This window comes from Scyliorhinus torazame, chromosome 7 (genome assembly GCF_047496885.1).
Source record: "Scyliorhinus torazame isolate Kashiwa2021f chromosome 7, sScyTor2.1, whole genome shotgun sequence".
Lineage (NCBI taxonomy): Eukaryota > Metazoa > Chordata > Chondrichthyes > Carcharhiniformes > Scyliorhinidae > Scyliorhinus > Scyliorhinus torazame.
In genome coordinates, this window is record NC_092713.1 from 27,415,768 (window position 1) to 27,439,439 (window position 23,672).

The window sequence follows — 23,672 nt, forward strand, 5'->3', positions numbered from 1 at the left end:
GCTTATTTATTTCAAAAAAAGGAAAGTTGCAACTTGTATTAAATGGTCAACATTAAATACTGACTGCAGTATTGACTAATGGTTTCAATACAAAAAAGACTTCTACTTAATGCAGGAAGAACAGTTCTAAATCATGGACTGTCTTTTTAATTGTAAGTCTTAAATCAAGGTAAAATGCTACCTTTCGAGTTTGAAAACTTATTTTCATAGCACATTTAATATTTTAACTAATGCTGTATATAATTTATAAATATGTATGTTTACGTCAACAAGAATATATACCTACAAAAAAGGGAATGAATATTTGAACCCTTTTTAGCAGGTAAACAGTGTTTTGTTCTGGTTTTTATTGTATGTCACTGGTAACTTTACCGGTTTCCTTACTGTGCAATTTTTCCAGGTTTGGACCTTATGAGTCGCATGACTCCAGGTCTGCTCTGGATGGCCGTGATCTGTATAGATCTGGCTACGATTTACATGAACCAGGACGAAGTCGCTTTGGGGATAGCTATCCTGATCGATCCGAGAGCTCCTACAGGAATTTCGGTGATCAATACCTTGACCCTTATGAAGGTAGAAGCCAGAGCCGGTTATATGATAATGGCAGGTCTAACTGGGATGACACCTACACACATTCAAGTTCAATGCCTAGGGTGTGGGCTGATACGGAAACAGGAACAGGAAGAGGAAGTTACTCTTCCTACAGCAGCTTTTCTTCACTCCTTTCGAAGCCTTCATCTGTAGGCTCTCGGGGGAGGGGAATGCTTGCTTATACTGGCAACGAGTATGGAGGCGGATCCCTTTCGATTCTGGGAGGACAAGGAGGAGGCAGAGGTCGAGGCAGAGAAGTAAGTACAGAATCTTTGAGATTCTATTCCCTTGCCACCTTTTTATAAAGGGTACAAAATTAACTTTTCTGGTCACTAGCATTATTTTGCTAGTGAGGGAAAATAAATTATTCACATGAGTTAATACAGTTGATTAATAGTTCAATTAATGCATTGTTTTAAAAGTGAATTGAAACTATTGTTAATTGTAGGTATTAATTTTGGACTGTTTTTGAGTTGCTATTATCATAAATACCATTTCCCTTACTGAAACCCCCCAAATTTTGGAATATAATCTCCACTGTGGGGATTTTTGGTAATTGAAAATAAAACATTTTCTTAGAGAATTGGGTTGTAGCAAAATTTACTCCGAACTTCACTATTAAAGTCTGAAAAATGTTGCTGCACCAGCTTTCATATGTGAGGCAGTCTAAGTGATAACTCTGCCAATTCACCAGCATTCTCGTAGGAGAAGTGAAAGGCTTGGTTGCAGGTGGACCTTGTGGTTGTTTTGGCTGTTGCATCCATCCACCATGGTCAGGTAGATATGGAAATTGTGCTGGATTCAGCACAATTCTTAAGACTTGTTAAAAGCCTGAGAGCACTTTAAAAAAAAAAAAAACAGTGCCATTTTAGTTTTACCACCAGGCCTGATTTGCTCGGGATGACCTTGAATCAGATTAGGCCATCTGGTGTGTCCAGGCCCATCTTTTTTTCTTTAAAGATTTATCTTCTGATCTGAATCCCGAAGCAGGATTGCTGGAGCTGTGTTCCAACCCACTGCTAAACTAAACTCTTATTAAAGGAAAAGTTATTCTGTGCTCATTGTGTGCATGAAAACGCATACTGTGTGATTTATGATATGGTGACGATCAGAATGACCAATGTCCCATTTCTGGGATCTTACGAATTACTAGATTGATAAATGTAGCTTTTGAGAGTAGAAAGCTATTTTCTGGTAGGATGAGGCTAGAACGCCTCATGACAATGAGGAAGAGAGGCTATTTGCTTACTTAAAATAAACAAATTTGAATATTTCCAAGTTGATTTAACACATTTTTGAGCTGCAAAAGTTTACATTTTATATTCATTTATATCTGATGGTAAATTGGATTTTACAAAAAACAGTTTTCCATAAAGCACAAACGATTGGGTGAAAACAAAAGACAGTGCCGTGAACAGTTTAACTGCTTATTTATGTTTAGATTTCTTGGAGATGTGTGCACAATGTACCTTGAAAGTCTGTTGACTTGTGCATTTTAACAATTAATATGAACTGTTTGGGCTTGTAAATGGTTATTGCTGATTAATTTTAGCAGTTCTTATTTGATGCAAGAGACTTGCATCTAAATGAGTGCACACTAAATATAAACTATGCACGTATGTGATTTTTGGGAAGGGTTCTACATTGTTTAGATACTAAGATTTTAGTGTAATGCTGCAGGATGTTTTCTAGTACCATACAAATTGAATAAAATTAGTGGGTAAAATTATAGGTCATTCATACTGTACCTGTTTTCTATCACTGGATGTCTTAAACTATGCTTTGTAACTGCTGCATATTGTACTGCTATTTGCCAGTAACATAGTTACCTCTCACCCCAAAATCTGAGTCAATGGGCTTTCTAGTTTAGACAAACGTTTTGCAGCTATGAACGTCCACCAATTCTAGATATACTGAAATCATTTACATCTAAGTCAGCTAGTAAATTAACTACATTATGCATCATTACGAGGATATGAATTAGGAGTAGGCTATTCATCTCCTTGAACCTGCTCTGCCATGAATGGCTAATCTGATTCTAACCTCAACCCCACAATCCTTTGGGCAGCACGGTAGCACAAGTGGATAGTACTGTGGCTTCACAGCGGCAGGGTCCCAGGTTCGATTCCCCGCTGGGTCACTGTGCGGAGTCTGCAGGTTCTCCCCATGTCTGCGTGGGTTTCCTCCGGGTGCTCCGGTTTCATCCCACAGTACAAAGACGTGCAGGTTAGGTGGATTGGCCATGACAAATTGCCCTCAGTATCCAAAAAGGTTGGGAGGGGCTATTAGATTATGGGGATAGGGTGGAAGTGAGGGCTTAAGTGGGTTGGTGCAGACTCGATGGGCCGAATGGCCTCCTGTACTGTATATTCTATGTTCTGCCTACTCCCGATAACCTTTCACCCCCTTGTTAATCAAGAATTGATCTAGCTCTGCCGTAAGAATATTTAAAGACTGCTTCCACTTCCTTTTGAGGAAGAGAGTTCCAGAGACACTCAGCTGTCAGAGAAAAAACTTCTAATCTCTGTCTTAAAGAGTAACCCCTTGTTTTTAAACAGTGGCCCCTAATTCTAGATGCCTAACAAAAAACGTCCTCCGCATCCACCCTGTCAATAAATACCTCTCAGGATCTTGAAAGGTTTTGATCAATTTCTCTCTTACTCTTCAAAACTCTAGTGGATACAAATCTCATCTGTCCAATCTTTCCACATAAAACAACCCGCCCATTTCTGTTATTGTCTAGTGAAACTTCTCTGGACTGTTTTGAACGCATTTGCATTTTCCCCTAAATAAGGGGGCCAATACTGTACACTGTCCCAGATGTGGTCTCACTAATGTCCTGTACAGCTGAAGCATAACCTCCCTACTTTTGTAATCAGTACCTTTCACCATAAAGGATAACATTTTATTAGCTTTCCTAATTACTTGCTGCACTGTATACTGTTTCTGATTTAGTAAAGTGGATTTTTTTTCTCCAAATATTTCAGCTCTGCAGTGTTTTGTAGAAACATTTTCCATATGGTCAACAGTTGTAAAATGTTGTATTTTCAGCCCGTATTCAGCTTCAAAGCTTTAGCTCAGCAAGAACACAGCATACCCATAAGGATATTAGAAATAGGAGCAGGGATAGGCCATTTGGACCCTTGAGCCCATTGCGCTGCAAGATCATGGGCTGCTCTACTTTATCCCCAACCCCCCAGATAGCCTTGCCATTCAAAAATCTGTTTAATTCCGTCATGTATATATTCAATGACCTACCCTCCATTGTTTGCTGTAGACGAACATTCCAAAGACTAATGATCCTCTGAGAGAAAAAATTCTTGTTCAACTCCATCTTAAATGGGAGACCCCTTATTTTGAAACAGTGTCACATTGTCCACGATTCCCCCACTTGGGGTAGCATCCTCTCCGCATCTACCTAGTGTGATGTCATCCCATTTGTTGTGTTCCCTCAACTCTTTGTAGAACTTGTCTGGGCAGGAGCGAAGCAGCTGGTACCAACGGAAAGATTTCTACTTACAAACAAAATTTTTGAATTTTACAACCAATTTAATTTCCCTCCTTTGAGGAATGTAGTTGAATAGCTCTTGACATTGCTATGCGTTTAGATATTTCACCATTAGCACTGAAACTTTTTACTCCATTACCCTTATAAGCAATACATCATTATAAATAGATTCATCACATCTTTGAACGATGACCAAACTAGCAACATGGCTACTTGTTTCTGTTCATGCTGCTGCAGTTCCCCTGAGGAGAAATTGTCAGTCTCACTTGCAAGCACAGCCTCCCTGCCCTGGACTGTAGCCCTGTACCTCTGAAAACTGCTTCTGCAAAACAATTGTGTACATAGTACTCAAAGTAGAAAACAAGTGCTGCAACCACTAAATCCAAGAGCCCTTAAGTAGCAGGAGAGCCACATGTGGTTTATGAGACCTGGATCAACCATTGCCCAACTAAGTGGAATCACTTAACTTCCAGTGGGACTAGAAAGCTGTACAAAGATGCATTTACAACATTAAACATTACTTCATTTTCTGATGAGACAACACTGGCTGGTTCAAATAATTTACTTGCCGCCTGGGTTGTTAGAAGATTACGTCATGCTTTTCACCAGGAAGTTAGAATACAGCAGTAGGTTCAGGTTTGTTTGTGTATTTATTCCCTCTTGAAGAATGCCAGGACAATAAAAGCAGTATTGAAATTCCACTAATCTGTTTAGTTACAAAGCATGCTTTAAGCATCTAGTGATGTTTCAAAATATTATCCTGCAGAGGTATCACAGTTTTAAAATGAGAATATTTTTTTCTGTTCACCTGTTCATAGATGGGAGCAAAGTTGTCCCATTTACATTACTTGAGCTAGTCAATAGAACAGCAAAAATCTAATTGGTCAAATTCTGCTTGCAATCTTTGTATTTCAAAGTGAACACTAGAACACAAAAATATGATAGCATTTGAAAACATTTCTTCACAAATCAAAGAATTTATTTTGAAGAATCAATGAATTCACTTAAGGTTAAAATTCAGTCTAACAAAGCTTAAGTAATTCAGGACATCAATAAATAGATTTGGGTGCAGAGCCATTTATTCAAATTCATGAAATTTGAGTAGTTTTACACAAGGCTTCTATCTGTTGTGATTCACGTCCTAAATTAGCATTTGTGAAACAAGTTAGCTTAGTTAGTTATTTTGACTTGTTTTCTTCCCCCATGGCTCTTGCTGTGTATCTCCTGAGCCTGAGTGGGGAACATCATTTCCCCTGCGCCTGGATGTTTACAGCTGGAACTGCTCCAAAGGTAGCCTGTCAACAGCTTTTGTGACCTAGGGAGACCAAAGATGATACGATTTCTATTTTTCTCTAAAGAATACAGAGTGTTCTATACAGATGTACTTTCCTACTGCATGAATTCAAAATGCCGTTACACGCAGAATATTTGTAAATCTGGGGCTGACAGTTTCCAAAATTATTAGACTTTTTCCAGAAGTTTTTGTTGATTGCCTTTAAGTCAGAATTTTTTTCATGTGATGCACATCGTGTGCTACATTTGAGGTAAAAATGAAGTTCTTGGTTTGTGAAGGGCTGTTTTCAAATGTTATTGTTACTCAAATAGTCCACTATTATATACATTTTTTGCATTCTAATATTCTCTTTCAAATGCAACGATGATTTGAGTATATTTAGATCCTTTTTCTATTCTATTCACTAGTTTGTGTATACCTCTGCTGCTTTAATCTCATGAATGAATGATTTTCAAAGCCAGCCTCTTGTTATCAGTTGCCACCTTCCCTGAATTAAAATAATCCTCATAGGACAATGAGGCCCTGCAACAATAAATGCAACCTGTGATCTAATGATCATCCTCGGATCCAGTGGCATTTTAAAAACCATCTCTATAGATTCAGAATCTGAACCGTTGTTTGCACATATAGTTTCATTGTTTAACTAGGACCTGGGTGTTGTAATTTTAATGGGGAGATGAGGAAGAAAGTAACAGGAAATGGTAATATTTGATGTATGAGAAGTGGGAACTTAATTTCTCCAGTGATTCTAAGCACTAACAACCTTAAAAGGGCAAGGAAGATAGGTGAATCCTAATAGGTTAAATAGTTTCAATGGTGAGCATTTTGAAGGATATTAATGACATTCCAAATATAAGATATTGAAATCACAGTGAAATCTACTCAAAATTTGTTGCTATAAGGCAAAGTTTGCATGATGTGCAACTAAGTGCATGCTTGGCTTTTAAGAAATGACCTTTTAGGATTAGAGTTTTAAACTCACAGATTTTAGCTAGATTTAGACATACTGGCTAGGTTGACTTGTATGAACATTTGCATATGTTTATGCCCAGCTTTGTAATATTTGTGCTTGGTTTTTAAAATACATTACAGCTGTCAGACTTAGATATGTTCTCAAGATCTGGAAGTGGTCTGTCATACAACAGAGGTGGGTTTTCATCAAATGTTGGAAGAGGCATGAAAAGGAAAGGGGCACAAGCCAACAAAGCTGCGATAAAGAAACAGAAAGTAGCAGCTGCTGAAAAAGCTCTAAAAGCAGCTGGTAAGTACTGACATGTGGCCTTATGCAGAATGCTCGATTCTCTCACCACTACTAACTCAAGGAACTTTGACTGGGTTTGTTCTGGGCCGAATTAATAGTAAATTCTCTCATGCTAGTTAAGTGAACAGATTTGACCTTGGCCAAGAATACTCAAAGTCGAGCAATTACTGTTTATACGTGAGTAAGTCAACCCTCAACTGTCTGCCAAAAACTCCATAATTATTTGCACATGTCGTGTAAACGACGAAACCAACTTTGCAAGGGCACCGTTCTCGAGTACAGAGGAGGCCATTCGGCTCATCGACTCCACACCAACCCCACTTAACCTTTTTTTTTACACTAAGGGGCAATCTAGCAATCCACCTAGCCTGCACATCTTTGGACTGAGAGGAAACTGGCGCACCTGGAGAAAACCCACGGGGAGAATGTGCAAACTCCACACGGTCATTCGAGGTCGGAATCGAACCCGCGTCCCTGGTGCTGGTGAAGCAACAGGGCTAACTGCTGTGCTACCTGGCACCCATGACTAACTCTGTAACTTGTTTCAGTCTTACCTCTGCCATTTCAATAAGAAGTTAAACTTTTGCTAGAAGTTCCCTGATAGCTCAATAGGCAAATTGTAATCTGTGATCTAGCCCCGACAGAAAAATCTGGCTTCAAATCCTGGTCTCTATTATTTAACTCTAACGGGGCAATGAGCTGAGACATAGCACGGTGAAATGGCAGAGGTAAGATTGAAACAAGTTACGGAGTTAGTCATGGGCAGCACAGTAGTTAGCATTATTGCTTCACATGCCAGGGACCCGGGTCCCATTCCCGGCTTGGGTCACTACAGAGTCTGCACGTTCTCCCCGTGTCTGCGTGGGTTTCCTCCGGGTGCTTCAGTTTACTCCCACAGTCCAAAATGACGTGCTGTTAGGTGAATTGGACATTCTGAATTCTCCCTCCGTGTACCTGAACAGTCGCTGGAGTGTGGCGACTAGGGAATTTTCATAGTAACTTCATTGCAGTGTTAATGTAAGCCTACTTGTGACGCTAATAAAGATTATTATTAGTGTGTGAGCTGCGAATGTATAAAATTTTCCCACAAATGGAACTAAGTTCAGTGATCTGTCATGAACAGGCCGATGGTCCTGTAGGAAAATAAATGGGATTATTAAAACCCATTTAGGCTTCCTTCTTGCTCCATTCCACTTCCTAGCGAGCTGAGAGCATCAGAAACTGAGACAGAATACCCAGCCTGTTTCTCTGCTGGCTTTGAGAGCTGCACCTCAAAAACATCACCCATGTTAAAATTGACCCCATTACTTTTTGTTGGAAAAAGTGATCTCAAATATCCAACTTTTCTAATTCTGAGCACACTGATAAAATTGCATTTTTGATATAAGTGGGCTTAGGCCATTCCCATCCACTTCCAGGCTTGCCCTAAATGGTTTGCTGTTAATCAAATAGCCACAGGGCGGTTTTTGTATTGCTATGGTACGTTCCAGATCAACTCCTACAAAAAGAAATACACAACTACTCATGAAGTAAGGCTCCCTTATTCTAAATGTTGGAACTTGCAGTCCTTGTACTCCGGAGTGTGCTATTTATTATGAAGAGGACCACCATGTAATGCAGTAAGTGCATTGATTGTTCAATAAAGTATCATTTGAGGGTAGTATAAAGTATCAATATTTGGAAAAAATAAACATTTTTTTACACTAACTTGAAAGGTATTATTGTTTGTTGTGCTTCATAACTAAATTTATAATTCTTCACAATTACATTTTAAATATCAAGCATTGCTTTGTACTGTTTATACAATCATAAATGTGTGTGTGACATAGTTTAGTATTAATGTAACAGACTAGTTTAATGACAGAAAATTATCCATTTGAATTTATTTCAGTGGCCAAGGCTCAGGCTAGCAGTGCTGGGACCAAGACAACAAAGGCTCCGATAAAGGTCTCATTGAATCTGGATATTTCCTTATTGCTAGATTGTCTAAAAGTGTCTTTAATATGGTACTAAACAGATAGTCATGCTGGAAGGGGGGGGGGGGGGCTTGCATGAAATGATAAATATGAAAACAATGTACTACAGAAATGTTTTGAGGATGTAACTAGTAGAATTAATGAAGGGGTGCCAGTGTATTTGGACTTTCAGAAGACTTTTGACAAAGTCCCACATAAAAAATTAGCGTCTAAAATTGTGACAAAGTTCCACATAAAAAATTAGCGTTTAAAATTAAAGCGCATGGGATTGGGGGTATTAATATGGATAGAAAACTGGTTGGCGATCAGGAAACAATGAGTAGGAATTAACGGGTCTTTTTCAAATGGGCAGGGAGCTCATTTGACCCCAGCTATTCACTATATATATTTTAAAAATATATATTTTATTAAAGTTTTCAAACACAATTTTTCCACCTTACAAATCAACATAAAGGATAACACTAACTATTAAATAAAATAGTAAAGTAACAAAAAATAGTGCTCCCCCCTCCCCCCGGCCTGCTGCTGCTGACGATCTATTTTCCCTTAACGTTCCGCGAGATAGTCAAGGAACGGTTGCCACCGCCTGGAGAACCCCTGAACCGATCCTCTTAACGCAAATTTCATCCGTTCCAGTTTTATGAACCCTGCCATATCGTTTATCTAGGCCTCCACGCCGGGGGGTTTCGCTTCCTTCCACATGAGTAAGATCCTTCGCCGGGCTACCAGGGACGCAAAGGCCAGAATATCGGCCTCTTTCGCCTCCTGCACTCCAGGCTCCTCCGCTACCCCAAATATAGCTAACCCCCAGCCTGGCTTGACCCGGACCTTCACCACCTTTGAAATCACTCTTGCCACTCCCCTCCAGTACTCATCCAGTGCTGGACACGACCAAAACATATGTGTGGTTCGCCGGGCTTCCCAAGCACCTCCCGCACCTGTCCTCCACTCCGAAGAACCTGCTCAGCCTTGCTCCCGTCATGTGTGCTCTGTGTAGTACCTTGAATTGTATCAGGCTAAGCCTGGCACATGAGGAAGAGGAATTTACCCTACTTGGGGCATCAGCCCACAGACCCTCCTCAATCTCCCCCTCTAACCACCCCTCTCCATTTCCTAGAGTCTCTCAACGCTATGGCCAGTGGTTCAATTGCCAGCGCGAACAGTAATGGGGACGGGGCACCCCTGCCTTGTTCCCCTATGTAACCGAAAATACTCCGATCTCTGCCGATTTGTGACTACACTTGCCACTGGGGCCCCATAGAGGAGTTTGACCCAACTGACAAACCCCTCCCCGAACCCAAACCTCCTCAACACCTCCCATAAATACTCCCACTCTACCCGATCAAATGCCTTCTCTGCATCCATCGCTGCCACTATCTCTGCCTCCCCCTCCACTGGGGGCATCATTATCACCCCCAACAGCCGTCGCACGTTGACATTCAATTGTCTCCCCTTTACAAACCCTGTCTGGTCTTCATGCACCACCCCCCGGGACACAATCCTCCATCCTCGTCGCTAGCACTTTTGCCAGCAACTTGGCGTCTACATTCAGGAGCGAGATAGGTCTATATGACCCGCATTGCAGCGGATTTTTATCTCGCTTCGGGATTAATGATATTGTCGCCACCGACATTGTCGGGGGTAGAGTCCCCCCTTCTCTGGCCTCGTTAAAGGTTCTCGCCAGCAGCGGGGCCAACAAGTCCACATATTTCCTGTAAAATTCCACCGGGAACCCGCCTGGTCCCGGGGCCTTCCCTGCCTACATGTTCCTCAACCCTTTAGTCACCTCGTCCACCCCGATTGGCGCCCCCAGACCTGCCACCTCCTGCTCCTCCACCCTCGGGAACCTTAGCTTAGTTGGTCCAAGAACTGTTTCATCCCCTCTTCCCTCCGGGGGTTGGGACCTATATAGCCTCTCATAAAAGGGTCTTAAACACCTAATTTACCTTCCCTGCACTCCGCACGGTAATTCCCGTTTCATCTCTAACTCCCCCTATTTCCCTCGCCGCTATCCTCTTACGAAGCTGGTGGGCCAGCAACCGGCTCGCCTTTTCCCCATATTCGTATCTCATCCCCTGTGCCTTCCTCCACTGTGCCTCTGCCTTCCCTGTGGTCAGCAGGTCAAACTCCGTCTGAAGTCTTCGCCTCTATATAGTCCTTCGTCCGGGTACTCCGCATATCTTTTATCCACACTCAAAATCTCCCCCACTAATCTCTCCCTTTCCTTGCCCTCTTTTTTCTCCTTGTAAGCCCTAATGGAGATCAGCTCTCCCCTAACCACCGCCTTCAGCGCTTCCCATACTACCCCCACCCGGACCTCACCATCATCATTGGCCTCCAGGTACCTCTCAATACATCCCTGCACCCTTCCACAGACCCCCTCATCCGCCAATAGTCCCACATCCAGTCGCCAGAGTGGGCGCTGTTCCCTCTCCTCTCCTAGTTCCAGATCTACCCAGTGCGGGGCATGGTCTGAAACGGCTATGGCCGAATACTCCGTTCCTGCCACCCTCGAACCCCCTCACATTACCAGGTTTCCTACCTCCAGGTCCGGGATACGTCCCAGCATCCGCTTCATAAATCCCGCATCATCCCAGTTCGGGGCATATACATTTACCAGCACGACCTCCCTTCCCTGCAATCTACCACTCACCATCACATATCTACCACCGTTGTCCACCACTATATTCCTAGCCTCGAACGACACCCGTTTCCCCACCAATATCGCCACCCCTCTATTTTTTGCGTCCAACCCTGAGTGGAACACCTGTCCCACCCATCCTTTCCTTAACCTAACCTGGTCCGCCACCTTCAAATGCGTCTCCTGAAGCATGACCACGTCTGCCTTCAGTCCTTTTAAGTGCGCGAACACTCGGGCCCTCTTAATCGGCCCATTTAGGCCCCTCACGTTCCACGTGATCAGCCGGATTGGGGGGCTGCCCCCCCCCCCCCCCCCCCCCCCCCCCCCGGCTGACTAGTCATCCCCTACTCTAGGCCAGTCCCACGTCCAGGTCCCGCGCACCCGCCCGTCCCCCAGGCGGCGCACTCCCGTCCTGACCACCTCTTCCCTTGCCAGCTCCCAGCAGTAGCAACCCAGTTGACCCCCCCCCCCCCGCTAGATCCCCATCTAGCATGGTCACTCCTCCCATAATGCTTCCGAAAGTCAGCTGACTCCAACTGACCCCGGCTTCCCCCGCTCTCTCCTTGACCCCCCCCCTGTGTGTGGAACTCTCATCCTCCTTGCGCCTATCTTCCCGCCATCATCTCCCTAGCGCGGGAAAAAAACCCGTGCTTTCCTGGATCAGCCCCGACCCCTATGGCGCAGCTCCCCCATTCCCCATCCCCCACCTCTGTCCCTTTTTCCACCGGCGCCCACATTTCTAAGTGTCTCCCCGTCAAGAAGAGGGGGTGGGGGAAAAACCCATCTATCGTCCCAATACTGTGAACCTCCCATTCCCCAATTTACATTTCTGTACATCAACATCGTCATCTCCCCCATAGCATCAGTCCCTCAGTTCTGGTCCAGTTTCTCTTCTTGGATGAAGGTCCATGCCTCGTCCGACGTTTCAAAGTAGTAGTGTCTATCTTGGTATGTGACCCACAATCGCGGGCTGCAGCATCCCAAAATTTACTTTCTTCTTGTGTAGCGCCGCCTTGGCCCGATTAAAACTCGCTCTCCTTCTCGCCACCTCCGCGCTCCAGTTCTGATACACTCGTATCACCGCATTCTCCCACCTGCTACTCTGTACCTTCTTGGCCCAGCGCAAAACCGCCTCTCTGTCGGTGAAGCGGTGAAATCTCACCACTATCGCCCTTGGTGGTTCTCCAGCCTTTGGTCTCCTCGCAAGGACCCGGTGAGCCCCTTCCATCTCCAGGGGGCCCGAGGGGGCCTCAGCTCCCATAAGCGAATGGAGCACCGTGTTCACATAAGCCCCAACGTCAGCTCCCTCCACTCCCTCGGGGAGACCCAGAATCCAGAGGTTCTTTCTCCTCGAGCCGTTCTCCAGGGCTTCGAGCCTTTCGATACACCTCTTATGTAGCACCTCGTGCGTCTCCATTTTTACCGCTAGGCCCAGAATCTCATCCTTGTTCTCAGCTGCCTTTGCCTTCACCCCACGGAGCTCTATCGCCTGGGCCTTTTGCGTATCTTTTAGCCCTTCGATTGCCAACAACATCGGCGCCAGCACCTCCTTCTTTAATTCCTCCACACACCGTCGAAGGAATTCCTGCTGGTCCGGGCCCCATGTCGTCTGGGCTCCATCCGTCGCCATCTTGCTTCTTCCTTCTCTGCCGCTGCTCCAACGGATCCTTCGCAATCTGGCCACTACCACCGATCTTTTCCATACACACCAGGGGGGACTCCTTACTTCGTCACCCCACACTGGGTTTGGTCCGAAAAAATTTCCGTTGGGGCTCCCAAAAAGAGCCCAAAGTCCGTTAGAACGGGAGCTGCTGAAACGTGCGGCTTAGCAGTGCATCGCCGCAACCAGAAGTCTTCACAATATATATATTAATGATTTAGATGAGGGAATAAAATGTCAAATCTCCAAATTTGCAAATGACCCCAAGTTGGGTGGGAGGGTGAGCTGTGAGGAGGATGCAGAGATCCTTCGGTGTGATTTGGACAAATTGAGTGAGTGTGCAAATGAATGGCAGCTGCGGTATAATTTGGTTAAATGCGAGGTTATCCACTTTGGTAGCAAAAACAAGAAAAGGAAGCCTATTATCTGAATAGCCATAAGTTAGGAGAGGGGAACATGCAACGAGACCTGGGTGTCCTCATACACCAGTCACTGAAGGTAAGCATGCAGGTGCAACAGGCAGTAAAGAAAGCAAATGGTATGTTGGCCTTCATTACGAGAGGATTCGAGTATAGGAGTAGGGATGTCTTGCTGCAATTATACAGGGCTTTGATGAGGCCACACCTGGAATACTGTGTGTAGGTTTGGTCTCCTTATCTGAGGAAGGAAGTTCCAGCTATAGAGGGAGTGCAGCGAAGATTTACCAGGCTGTTCCTGGGATGGCAGGACTGACGTACATGGAGAGAGTGAATAGGTTAGGATTGTATTCGCTGGAGTTCAAAAGAATGAGGGAGGATCTCATAGAAACCTATAAAATTTTAACAGGACTAGACAGGATAGATACAGGAAGGATGTTCCCGATGGTGGGTGTCCAGAACCAGAAATCACAGTCTGAGGATACAGGGTAGACCATTAAGGACAGAGATGAGAAATTTCTTCTCCCAGAGAATGGTGAGCCTGTGGAATTTGTTATCACAGGAAGTAGTTGAGGCTGCAACATTGTATGATTTCAAGAAGTAATTGGATATCGCACTTGGCACGAAGGGGATCAATGGATATGGGGGAAAGCGGGATTAGGCTATTGAGTTGAATGATTGGCCATGATCATAATGAATGGCGGAGCAAGCTTGAAGGGCTGAATGGCCTCTTCCTGCTACTACTTTTCCTATATTTTATGTGGCTTTCTGTATTGCAGGCCAGCAGCACGGTTCGATTCCCGTAACAGCCTCCCCGAACAGGCGCCGGAATGTGGCGACTAGGGGCTTTTCACAGTAACTTCATTTGAAGCCTACTTGTGACAATAAGCGATTTTCATTTCATTTTAGAAGTTTAGATAAAGTACATTATTATGGTGAACTATACCATACTCATGTTTTACCTGAGATTGGTTGCAGTTCAAAAGCCATCTGTTGCTTATCAGAAGGTATAAAATTGTCCATGGAGTTAGACTGCAGCTTTACAAACTTTATTATTGTTCCTTCTATTTAATGTTTTAATTCTGTACCTTTTCAGCAGACTGTAACAAATGTGGTTCAGGATCGAGTAACAAAGGATGAAGATTTTACAAAAGATGCATATGAACCTGACGCATATGAATGCTTTGACAAGAATGAAGGTAAGTAAATTAATTATTCCTAAAGTATATAGTTACTTCATTAGTACTTTTTATTTGAAAAAAAAATCATCATTTAAGGTAAAAAGAAAACTGAAAATGAAGATGAAGAGGAGAAAAAGAAACTTGAGGCAAGAAGAGAGAAGCAGCGCCGTAGACGTGAGAAGAATACTGAAAAATATGGCGAGGATTACCGGTATGTTTAAATGAAGTGGTACCTACTTATTATCAAAGCCAGCCGTTAACTAGATAAATGCCACAAATCGCATTACAACATTGATTAAGTTTATTTTTAATGCGCCCATGGATTAGGAAGTCCAGTTTGTATAAGTTTCATGATGGAGTGAAGAGGATATCAAATTCAGGTATGTTGATAAACTGGTTGTTATTGAAAATGAACCTGGGACAAAAATAGAATCACCTGGGTTTGAACAGTACTATTCAAGTTTACATTGAAAATAGGAGCAGGAAGATGCCATTCGATCCTTCGAACCTGCTCCGCCATTCATGACCATGGTTGATCAAACAACTCAATAGCTTCATCCCGCCTCTCTTTTCTCTCCTCCCCTCTCCCCATATCCTTTGATCCCCTTCGCCTGAAGTATTATTTCAAAGTGCTTCATGAAACACGTAGAGCGAGATCCTCCGCTTCACCAGCAGCGCACTCACGCATGCGGATTTACCGACGGGGTGGGGTGGCGGCCACAATGGGAAACCCCATTGGCCAGCTGCCGGGACAGAGGTTCCCCACTGCAGGCGGGGCACGTCACCCCAGAAAACGTGTCTGCAGGACTGAGTATCCTGCCCACTATGTTTTGACCTCTACTGCTTTCTGTGGTAGCAAATTCCACAGGCAGACCACTCTCTGGGTGAAGATATTTCTACTCCATCCTAAATGATCACACCGCATTTTTGTCCAAAAAGGTGGGTTGGGTTAAGGGGATGGGATGGGGGGGTGCGCTTTCCAAGGACCGGTGCAGACACGATTGACCGAATGACCTCCTTCTGCACTGTAAATTCTATGATTCTATGCATCCTCAGATTGTGACACCTGATCCTGGACTCTGAGTTTAAATTCCACCACCTGTCATGGTGGGTTCCTGACCAGGGTCCTCAGATTACCCTAGGTCTCTGGATTACTAGTCCAATGGCAATACCACTACGACGCCTGAGAAATCTAGTTCAGAGCAGAGATTAGAATCTATCGAGGAAGCAGAGCAGCAGCTTTCCAAAACCATTCCATCCTCTGTTTCGGAAGACAAAAGTAAAATTCAAAGTTTCTGTATGTTGTGCATCTGAATTGAACATTTTCCTTTTTAGGAATGCATTCACATGCTCTCTTTGTAAATTTCGAACTACCGAGGAACAAGAAATTGAGGCTCATCTCGAAACTCCTTACCATAAGGAGACACTTGAGTTCATTGGAAAGAACATTCAGTTTGAAAAAGGAGCTGCTGACTTCCTTCATGTATGTTTCTGTGAACGTGATTTGAATTTTGAACTGAATATACATACATTATTACAAATCTATCTCGGTAGCAGTCCACACATATTTCTAACTTAATTTGTCTAACTTAATTTGAAATTTGTTTTCATACAAATACCACATCATATTTCATGTCATTTATAGTTTACAATCTAGTTGGAGGTTTTTCTTTAATCACTTCTGGGGGTGAATGTCATAATTGATCAGTACAGACTGTGCCAACTTGAGGATAGGACTTGCATTTTTGGTGTGTCTTTCACAGCCCCAGGATCGGCAAACGTTCTACAGGCAATTAGCTGTTGTAATGGAGGGGTATGTGGCAGCAAACCTGTGCAAACGATGGTCCTACAAACAGAAACGAGAGCTACATGAGCAGATTAATTGATTCTAGTGATTTTGTTTGGTGGATAAATTTAGGCCAGGGCCAATCACTCCTTTTCGAATAGTGCTGTGGAATCCTTTACATTCACCTGAGAGGCCAGGCAGGGCCTTTGTTTATCTGAAAGCTGGCATATCCAGCAATGCAGTATTCCTTCTCGTCAGCTATGGATTGTGTGCTCAAATCTCTGGGGTAAAGTCTGAAGCCACCTGCTGCTGTACTGTATCATGGCTAACACCTAACACAAGACCCAAGACTGAATTAATCTGCATATAAACTGAAGAAATTGGCATTATTTTGAAGCATGATTTTAAGAATAGTTCTGTTTTACTTATCCAAATTAAAAATCATTTTGTTTTCTTGTTCTGATTTCTGATAACTATTGGACCTCTTGAATAGATTACTGCCATGTTTTAATTCCCACGTATGCGTTATTCTCCACATAACATAGTTTTCCTGCAAAATCCTTTCTTCAGAAGTGCATGATTCGTTACTTACAGCCTTGTTCATACAGCTTTTCTGCTACAAGGCACTAGGGGGCTGGTTGAATACTGAATTAAATAATTAAATTTTCTTACACTGATCCTTGTGTACAATGTGGAAACAGTCCAGCCTGTGGCATTCATACCCTTGCTGCTAAACAGCTCTAGTTTACTGTGCAAATTGAGCCTGCCTATTGATTAGTACCCCAGGGCTTTTACAATAAAATATGGAGAAGATTCTCTTTCTTGATTTTCTTTTTTATTATGGACATGCAATCCTTTTTTGTATGAAATGCTGATTTATCTAAAGTGGAAAGTTAGCTGAAGGAATGGGATTATGTTTGCTATTTAATTTGCGCTTGAATTTGGACAGCAGTTTGAAAAGCTGAACGGCGTGATATGTAGATCATTGTTTTAATTGCTTGCATGCTGTTGAGTGTTTGCACATTCAGAAAGATACATAGCACGAAATGTGAGGTTGTGAAATCATTTTGAAGTTTGAGTGATTGTAACCTATCCATGTAATACTTGCAATACAGCCGTATATAAATGCATTAAATTCTCAATCTACTTCAGACTTTTTTGAAATGCAGTGAACCCATCAGTTGAAATGCCGAGGCAATGCTGTGGAAGCAAGTTGAATTAGCTGTTGAGATATTTTTTGATGGTGTGTTTGGGGGAGAAATGTGGGCCAGAAAACCACCTGCTCTTTGATTAGTGGCATGAGATTTATAGCATTCACTTGAATAGATGTGTGAGACTTTTACCGTCAGGAAGACTTGTGCAGGATTCCCTCTAAGTTAATCATCAGCTGAGGCTATGAGATGAAAACTGGGTATGGGGTTTGAATCCATACTGTCGTGAACCTTCGAGTTGAAAGTGCTATCACCTTGCTTCCACAGCATTGCCTCGGCACTTTCAACTGGTTTTATAATTTCATCTGAAATCTAATCAAATTACTAGTTTTTAATCTTATCTAGGTCATTAATCTTTTAATTTTAATTACATTTGATAGAATATTGTATTTCCTCCCAAAATAGAATTTGCTTTATTGGTCTTTTAACAAGACTTTCAATATCTTGTTGAAAATATAATTTATTCAGGCATCAATGGTCAACAAGAATAAAAAGATTGCTGCTCGTAAACAACTGCAACAACAGGAGCAAAAGGAGCCAGCACAGAAACTCTCAAAGGATGTTTTGATGGGTAGGTTATGTATATTGTGAATCTTGCTGTTTTTATTTGTAGTTTGGTTTGTTTTACAGAGAGTGAACTTTAATGACAGTGGTGGACATCACTGGTTATTGGCTGATGTACACCTCTGAATAATTGTACAGCATGTTCATTGCTGTAGAATTTATTTTTCTAATGATACTGTGGCTATACAAAACCCTGGGTAGACCCTACTTGGAGTACTATGAGCAGTTCTGGGCAACACACTTCAGGAAGGCTATTTTGGCCCTGGAGGGAGTGCAACATAGGTTTACAAAATGATATCTGGACTACAGGGGTTAAGTTATGAGGAGAGATGACACGAAGTCGAAGTAGGCCTGTTTTGGCTCGAATTTGGAAGGTCTAAGTATGTATCTAAGTATTCAAGATACTAATAGGGAAAGACAGGGTAGATAAAGATAAACTATTTCATAGAATTTACAGTGCAGAAGGAGGCCATTCGGCCCATTGAGTCTGCACCGCCCTTGGAAAATGCACCCTACTTAAGCCCATACATCCCCCCCCCTCCCCTATCCTCACACCTTCACCCTGTCCCTGTAACTCTACCTAACCTTTTTTGGACACCAAGGGCAATTTAGCATAGCCAGTCCACCTAACCTGCACATCTTTGGACTGTGGGAGGAAACTGGAGCACCTGGAGGAAACCCACGCAAACCCGGGGAGAAGGTGCAGACTCCGCACAGACATTGACCCAAACCGGGAATCAAACCTTGGACCCTGGAGCTGTGAAGCAACTGTGCTAACCACTGTGCTACCATGCTGCCCTGGTTGGAGATGCTACTGGAGATTTCCACTGGTTGGAAATTCTGAAGCTGGGAGGCATAGTCTACAAATTGGGGCTAGACTGTTCAGGAGAGATGTTTAGGAAGCACTTCTTCGTGCAAAGGGTGATAGAGGTTTGGAACTCTTCCACAAACAGCGGTTGAAGCTGGACAGTTGTTAATAAATCTAAGAGAGATAGATTTTTGTTAAGCCAACATATTAAGGAATATGAGCCCATGGCAGGTATATGGAGTTGGGCTACAGATCAGCCTTGATCTCATGGCAGGACAAGCTCGAGAGGCCAAATGGCATACTCCTGTTCCTATGTGTTGATTATACAACAGTTCTGAATGTGGCATTTCCCTTTTTAAACATTTATAATAAATAGGTGAGTAGATAGAATGTGAAAATTAAAGTTTCACTGGTAATGATCTCCATGTTGAAAGGGCAGATTAATCATGTTCAAGCAAATGGCTGCCTTCCTGACAGTTTCCTTTTCATGAAAAATGGTAGAATTAGATATATGGCTTTGTGTAGTGTCATCAAAGCCTTGAATAAGTACAGTATAATGAAAAGTTGAAACCCCAATACAAATCCTCATGGGACACAACTCATCACTTCCTTCCATTTAGAAGACATATCGATTATCCTTATTCTTCAATTCCATGAGTTTTAAAGTTGGCTAACACCCTTTTATGTGGAACCATATCAAAATCTTTCTGGAAATCCATCTGAACTGCATCGAGGATAATATGTAAATTGTACTTCAGAATGATCTTTTTGGTTACAATTACATTTGTATCCAATATGTATTGACTAGCCTACAAGATATTTTTGCCATCAATGAAAATTCTGAAGAAAAATAAAATATTCGCTAAACAGGTTTCAAATATTTTGCAGTAGCAATATGATAGACTTCTTGCAGATAGTGTTTTTCAGTCTATAAATGCAGCGTTTCACTGAATTCATACATTGTGTTGTGCAAATAATTGTTATTCAAAGGTAACAGTTAATTAACATTGTGAAAGCTGGGCACAATGAATGGGGGAATATAACCACAATTGTACATTCTTGGATTTAGTTCTTCAACTGAATGTAGGAGTCCAAAATGGGAATCTCTTCTCAGCATCTATGCTCTTGGAATAATCTTATTAAAACATATTTTTATTTTCTTCCTTTTGGCTTATAGGCGTTGCTCCAGATGATCAAATGAAAAGAGTTGAAGCTGTTCAGTGTGCAGTCTGCAATACCTATATTCCTTTCCTATTTCACTCTGTACAACAGCATTTGAAGTCTAATGAACATACCAACAGCAAGAAGGTATTTTATTTAAAGTATTTGGGGCCAGCATCATTTTTTAAAAAAAAGTATCTTGTCCAGTCAAGAATTTACTAAACTGCCTCATTGTGGGTGAGATTGCAACTTGTATTAATTTATAAATGGTATTGATAAAGTGCATATTATACTAGTTTTGAGTTGCCCAATAGCAAGTTACTCTTGCATAGTCTTTATAGTTGTAAAGTGTCCCGGTAAAGAAAGGAGATGGTACCAGCACCAAACCAGAATCAAGAGCGAGAAGTGGGAGAGAGAAGCTGCTAATAGCTGGAGATTTTTGCCACTGCGAGAGCAAATATGGAACCCGCAGATGTTCTAAATGGGAAGAAGAGAGAGTTTGGGTTGAGCTGTTGATCTAGAAGAGATTTTTTGGGGGGGGGGGTAGGTACGGAGGGACACAGGGTGGATAAGCTGTGGAAAGATTTGTGAATGAGGACACAGATTTTGAAAGTGATACATCGCAGATATAGGCAGAGATTGATGTGATAGGTAAGTGGGGCTTAGTTTGGCATAGGTCTAGACAGAAATTAACAGAACCCGTTATCATTTAAGAGTTAAATCCAAGGTGCTTCAGTATAACTTCTGCATCTAGAATATTTAAGTTTCTTGTTTGTCCTGGGCATTGTTGCCTCGCAGACTATTAAACTTTAAGGGAATGTGAGCATTCTTCTACGACTGATTTTGTTCCTTCCTGTTGGTGCTAACTTTTTTCCAGAATTACCATGACCAGGTCAGAAGGGAAAGCCTCCTCACAGCCAGCAGCATGCTCAATAACCCAACCGTAAAGGCTAAATTTGACATGTTCTTAAAGGTAAGGCTGAAATGTTGTAACTGCATAAATCACTCACGTTTGAGTCAGAGTTTACAGGGAAGATATTAGCATATTACCGTGGGATCTAGGGCGGTGGCATGGTAAGATGGGACGTCATTGCAAAAGTTGGAAGTGGTGGAGGGAGGCGAGGTGCTCAATCAATGAGAACTTTGCCATGAGAGCTGTTCTATAGTTTAGGTACTGATTGTGATATGTATAGCTAGTTTGGTGGCTTTGGTAAGGGGAAAGTAGACTCCATTTGTTTACCAAGTTTCTGCCAATACCAAAGCATTTATAGGTTCCAGCACAATGAGTTAGCATGGTTTGGGGGGCAGTATGGAAAAAATGATTGAATAAATCAGACAGATAAGGTTCAAGTTGGAGACATCCGCTCATGATGGAGGCGTGATGATGTGGTAGACGTATATAATCTAATCTCTTCATTGCTAAATGTAATGGCTTTATGAAATGAAATTATAATTTAATACATAATTACATAGGATATATGGCACAGAACCAAGCTATTTGGATAACCAGTCCACGCTCTGCTGGAGCCTCCTTGTTTTACCTAAATCTCCCATCATAGCAATCTATCTCTTTTTTCCATCATATGCTTATCTAGTTTCCCCATAAATGCATCTGTATCATGCTTCAACCACTATTTGTAACAGCGTTTTCCACATTTGCATAGGTCTGAGTGAAGAAGTTTCTTCTGAATTCCATATTGGATTTCTTGGCAACAATCATAATGATTGCCTCTATTGTAAAGGCCTCTATTAGGTTGGCCTTCAGCCATTTTTTCACGAGAGGGGAGGGCCAGCCTGTCTGTCTTTTCCTGACCTGTATATCCAGGCATTTCTGGTATCATCCTTGCAACTGTCCTCTGCACCCTCTCCAGTGCCTCTATATCCTTCTTATAAAATGCCAACTAGAACTCAACAAAGTTCGCTCCAAGCCTAGCATAACTTCCCTACTTTTCAATTCTGTCCCGCTAGAAATAAAACCTAGTGCTTGGTTTGCTTTCCTGTAGCTTGCCCTTTAATGACTGAGCCATAAAATAATTTTATAATAAAAATTTGTGCGTTCACAATTTGGTTTCTTGCTTGTGTGCAGGGTGAAAACCCTTTTGACAATCCTCAGGAGCAACTGCAGCAACAAAAGCTGCCAGATCAAGCAGCAGAACAAGATGAAGCTAAGGCCGATGTGGAGGAAGCTGCAAGTGAACCAATTAGTCAGTAACATCTTCAGAATGGGGATGTAATAATCTGATCAATTCTGAACCTGTAAAAATGCAGTAGTAATGGAGAAAAATATGTTTGCTTTGTTATTCTAAAGCACTGGTGTGGTGTTTTAATATTCCTTGGCTGATTGTAACTGAAATACTTTTTATGCAGCTTGTGTATTAGTGTTTTCTGTTAACAAAATAGTGTTAGATTTCCACGTATAACCATGTATTAGTAGAGAAAATGCTAACTGTTCTAAATACTAAAGAAATGTTAAGACTGAGGAATGAACAACCTAGTCAAAAGGGAGTTGCATTAGAGGGGGAATGTGTTCAATGGGCCCTTTGCTTTTGCCAATACTGAACAATCTTCATTAGTGTCTTTTTAAAAAAAAAAAAACTTTTTAAGCATCTTAGTATGTAGGTTGTTTAGAACTTTGTAGTGTTCAGTTACCCAGTGCTTCTTTGTTGCATCGTTTAGAAAGGTAAGGAAATACTGTAATTTTCCTTGGACATTTATATTGGTACTAATTAGAATACAACTAGTTTGATAAGCGACTACTGCTTCGTATTGAAAGGTTTTGCTTGTTTACCTGTATTGTGAAGTCAAAGTCTGACTTCTTCCTTTCATTGATGTTATCCTATGTACACCTTTGTACGCTACTAATGGCAATAAAGAATTTTAGATATGTAATCTATTAACTTGTTGTTTTGCGAACAAAATTAAATATTCGACAGCTGCATGATCACTTTCTCCAGTTGCAGTTAATATTGAAGAGTGTGCAACATGGTTATCATCTCCAAAGTTGGGAGAGGGAGGCTCACTTAATGTCCCTTAATGAGGCACAGTCTGTTTATCTTCCCTGGTGCAAACGCTCTACATTTGTCATTTGCAGCAGCAAAGCTGTGTCTTGATTAAATTAACCATCCTGCCTTGCGTCTTCGAGCCCACAGTGCAGTTCAGTCCCGTTCTTCAGATATTTTTGGTCTGGGTGTTTTTACCTCAAGGTTCCATTTTAGCACCACAAGACAGATTCCCCACACACGGTTACACTACAACACTGAAACAGTTACATGGTTAAGTGATTGTACATTATAAAGATAATGGGAGAGATTCTCCAGTCTCGCTGGACGTAAACCAAATTGGTATATTTAAATCATCTTCTAAATATGCCGAGACTGAACCGAATTCTCCAGGCTCCCAGTATTCTCCCACTTGTCGGTGTAATGTGAAGCCGGCGGAAATTGGTACTGGTCTCCACCATTGGGGAACATAGAATTCTGCGCCGAGGTCCCAGGTTCGATCCCGGCTCTGAGTCACTGCCCGTGTGGAGCTTGCACATTCTCCATGTGTTTGTGTGGGTTTCGCCCCCACAACCCAAAGATGGGTAGAATAGGTGGATTGGCCACACTAAATTG

The 23,672-nt window shown here is 42.2% G+C and overlaps 1 protein-coding gene across 2 annotated transcripts in view; it reads left to right on the forward strand.

The window, feature by feature from the left end:
* Window positions 1–22,947, forward strand: part of znf326 (zinc finger protein 326) — a 34,537-nt gene extending 11,590 nt beyond the window's left edge. Inside the window, exons 4-13 of one of the 2 annotated variants that reach the window (XM_072510467.1) lie at window positions 401–848; window positions 6,486–6,654; window positions 8,546–8,601; window positions 14,444–14,546; window positions 14,625–14,739; window positions 15,864–16,011; window positions 17,994–18,096; window positions 20,075–20,205; window positions 20,936–21,031; window positions 22,145–22,947. In XM_072510467.1, coding sequence (XP_072366568.1) covers window positions 401–848; window positions 6,486–6,654; window positions 8,546–8,601; window positions 14,444–14,546; window positions 14,625–14,739; window positions 15,864–16,011; window positions 17,994–18,096; window positions 20,075–20,205; window positions 20,936–21,031; window positions 22,145–22,270 — 1,495 coding nt within the window. In that variant the 3' untranslated portion in view covers window positions 22,271–22,947. The remainder of the gene's footprint in view (window positions 1–400; window positions 849–6,485; window positions 6,655–8,545; window positions 8,602–14,443; window positions 14,547–14,624; window positions 14,740–15,863; window positions 16,012–17,993; window positions 18,097–20,074; window positions 20,206–20,935; window positions 21,032–22,144) is intronic. The other variant, XM_072510468.1, reaches the window with a different exon arrangement.
* Window positions 22,948–23,672: the final 725 nt, after the last annotated feature.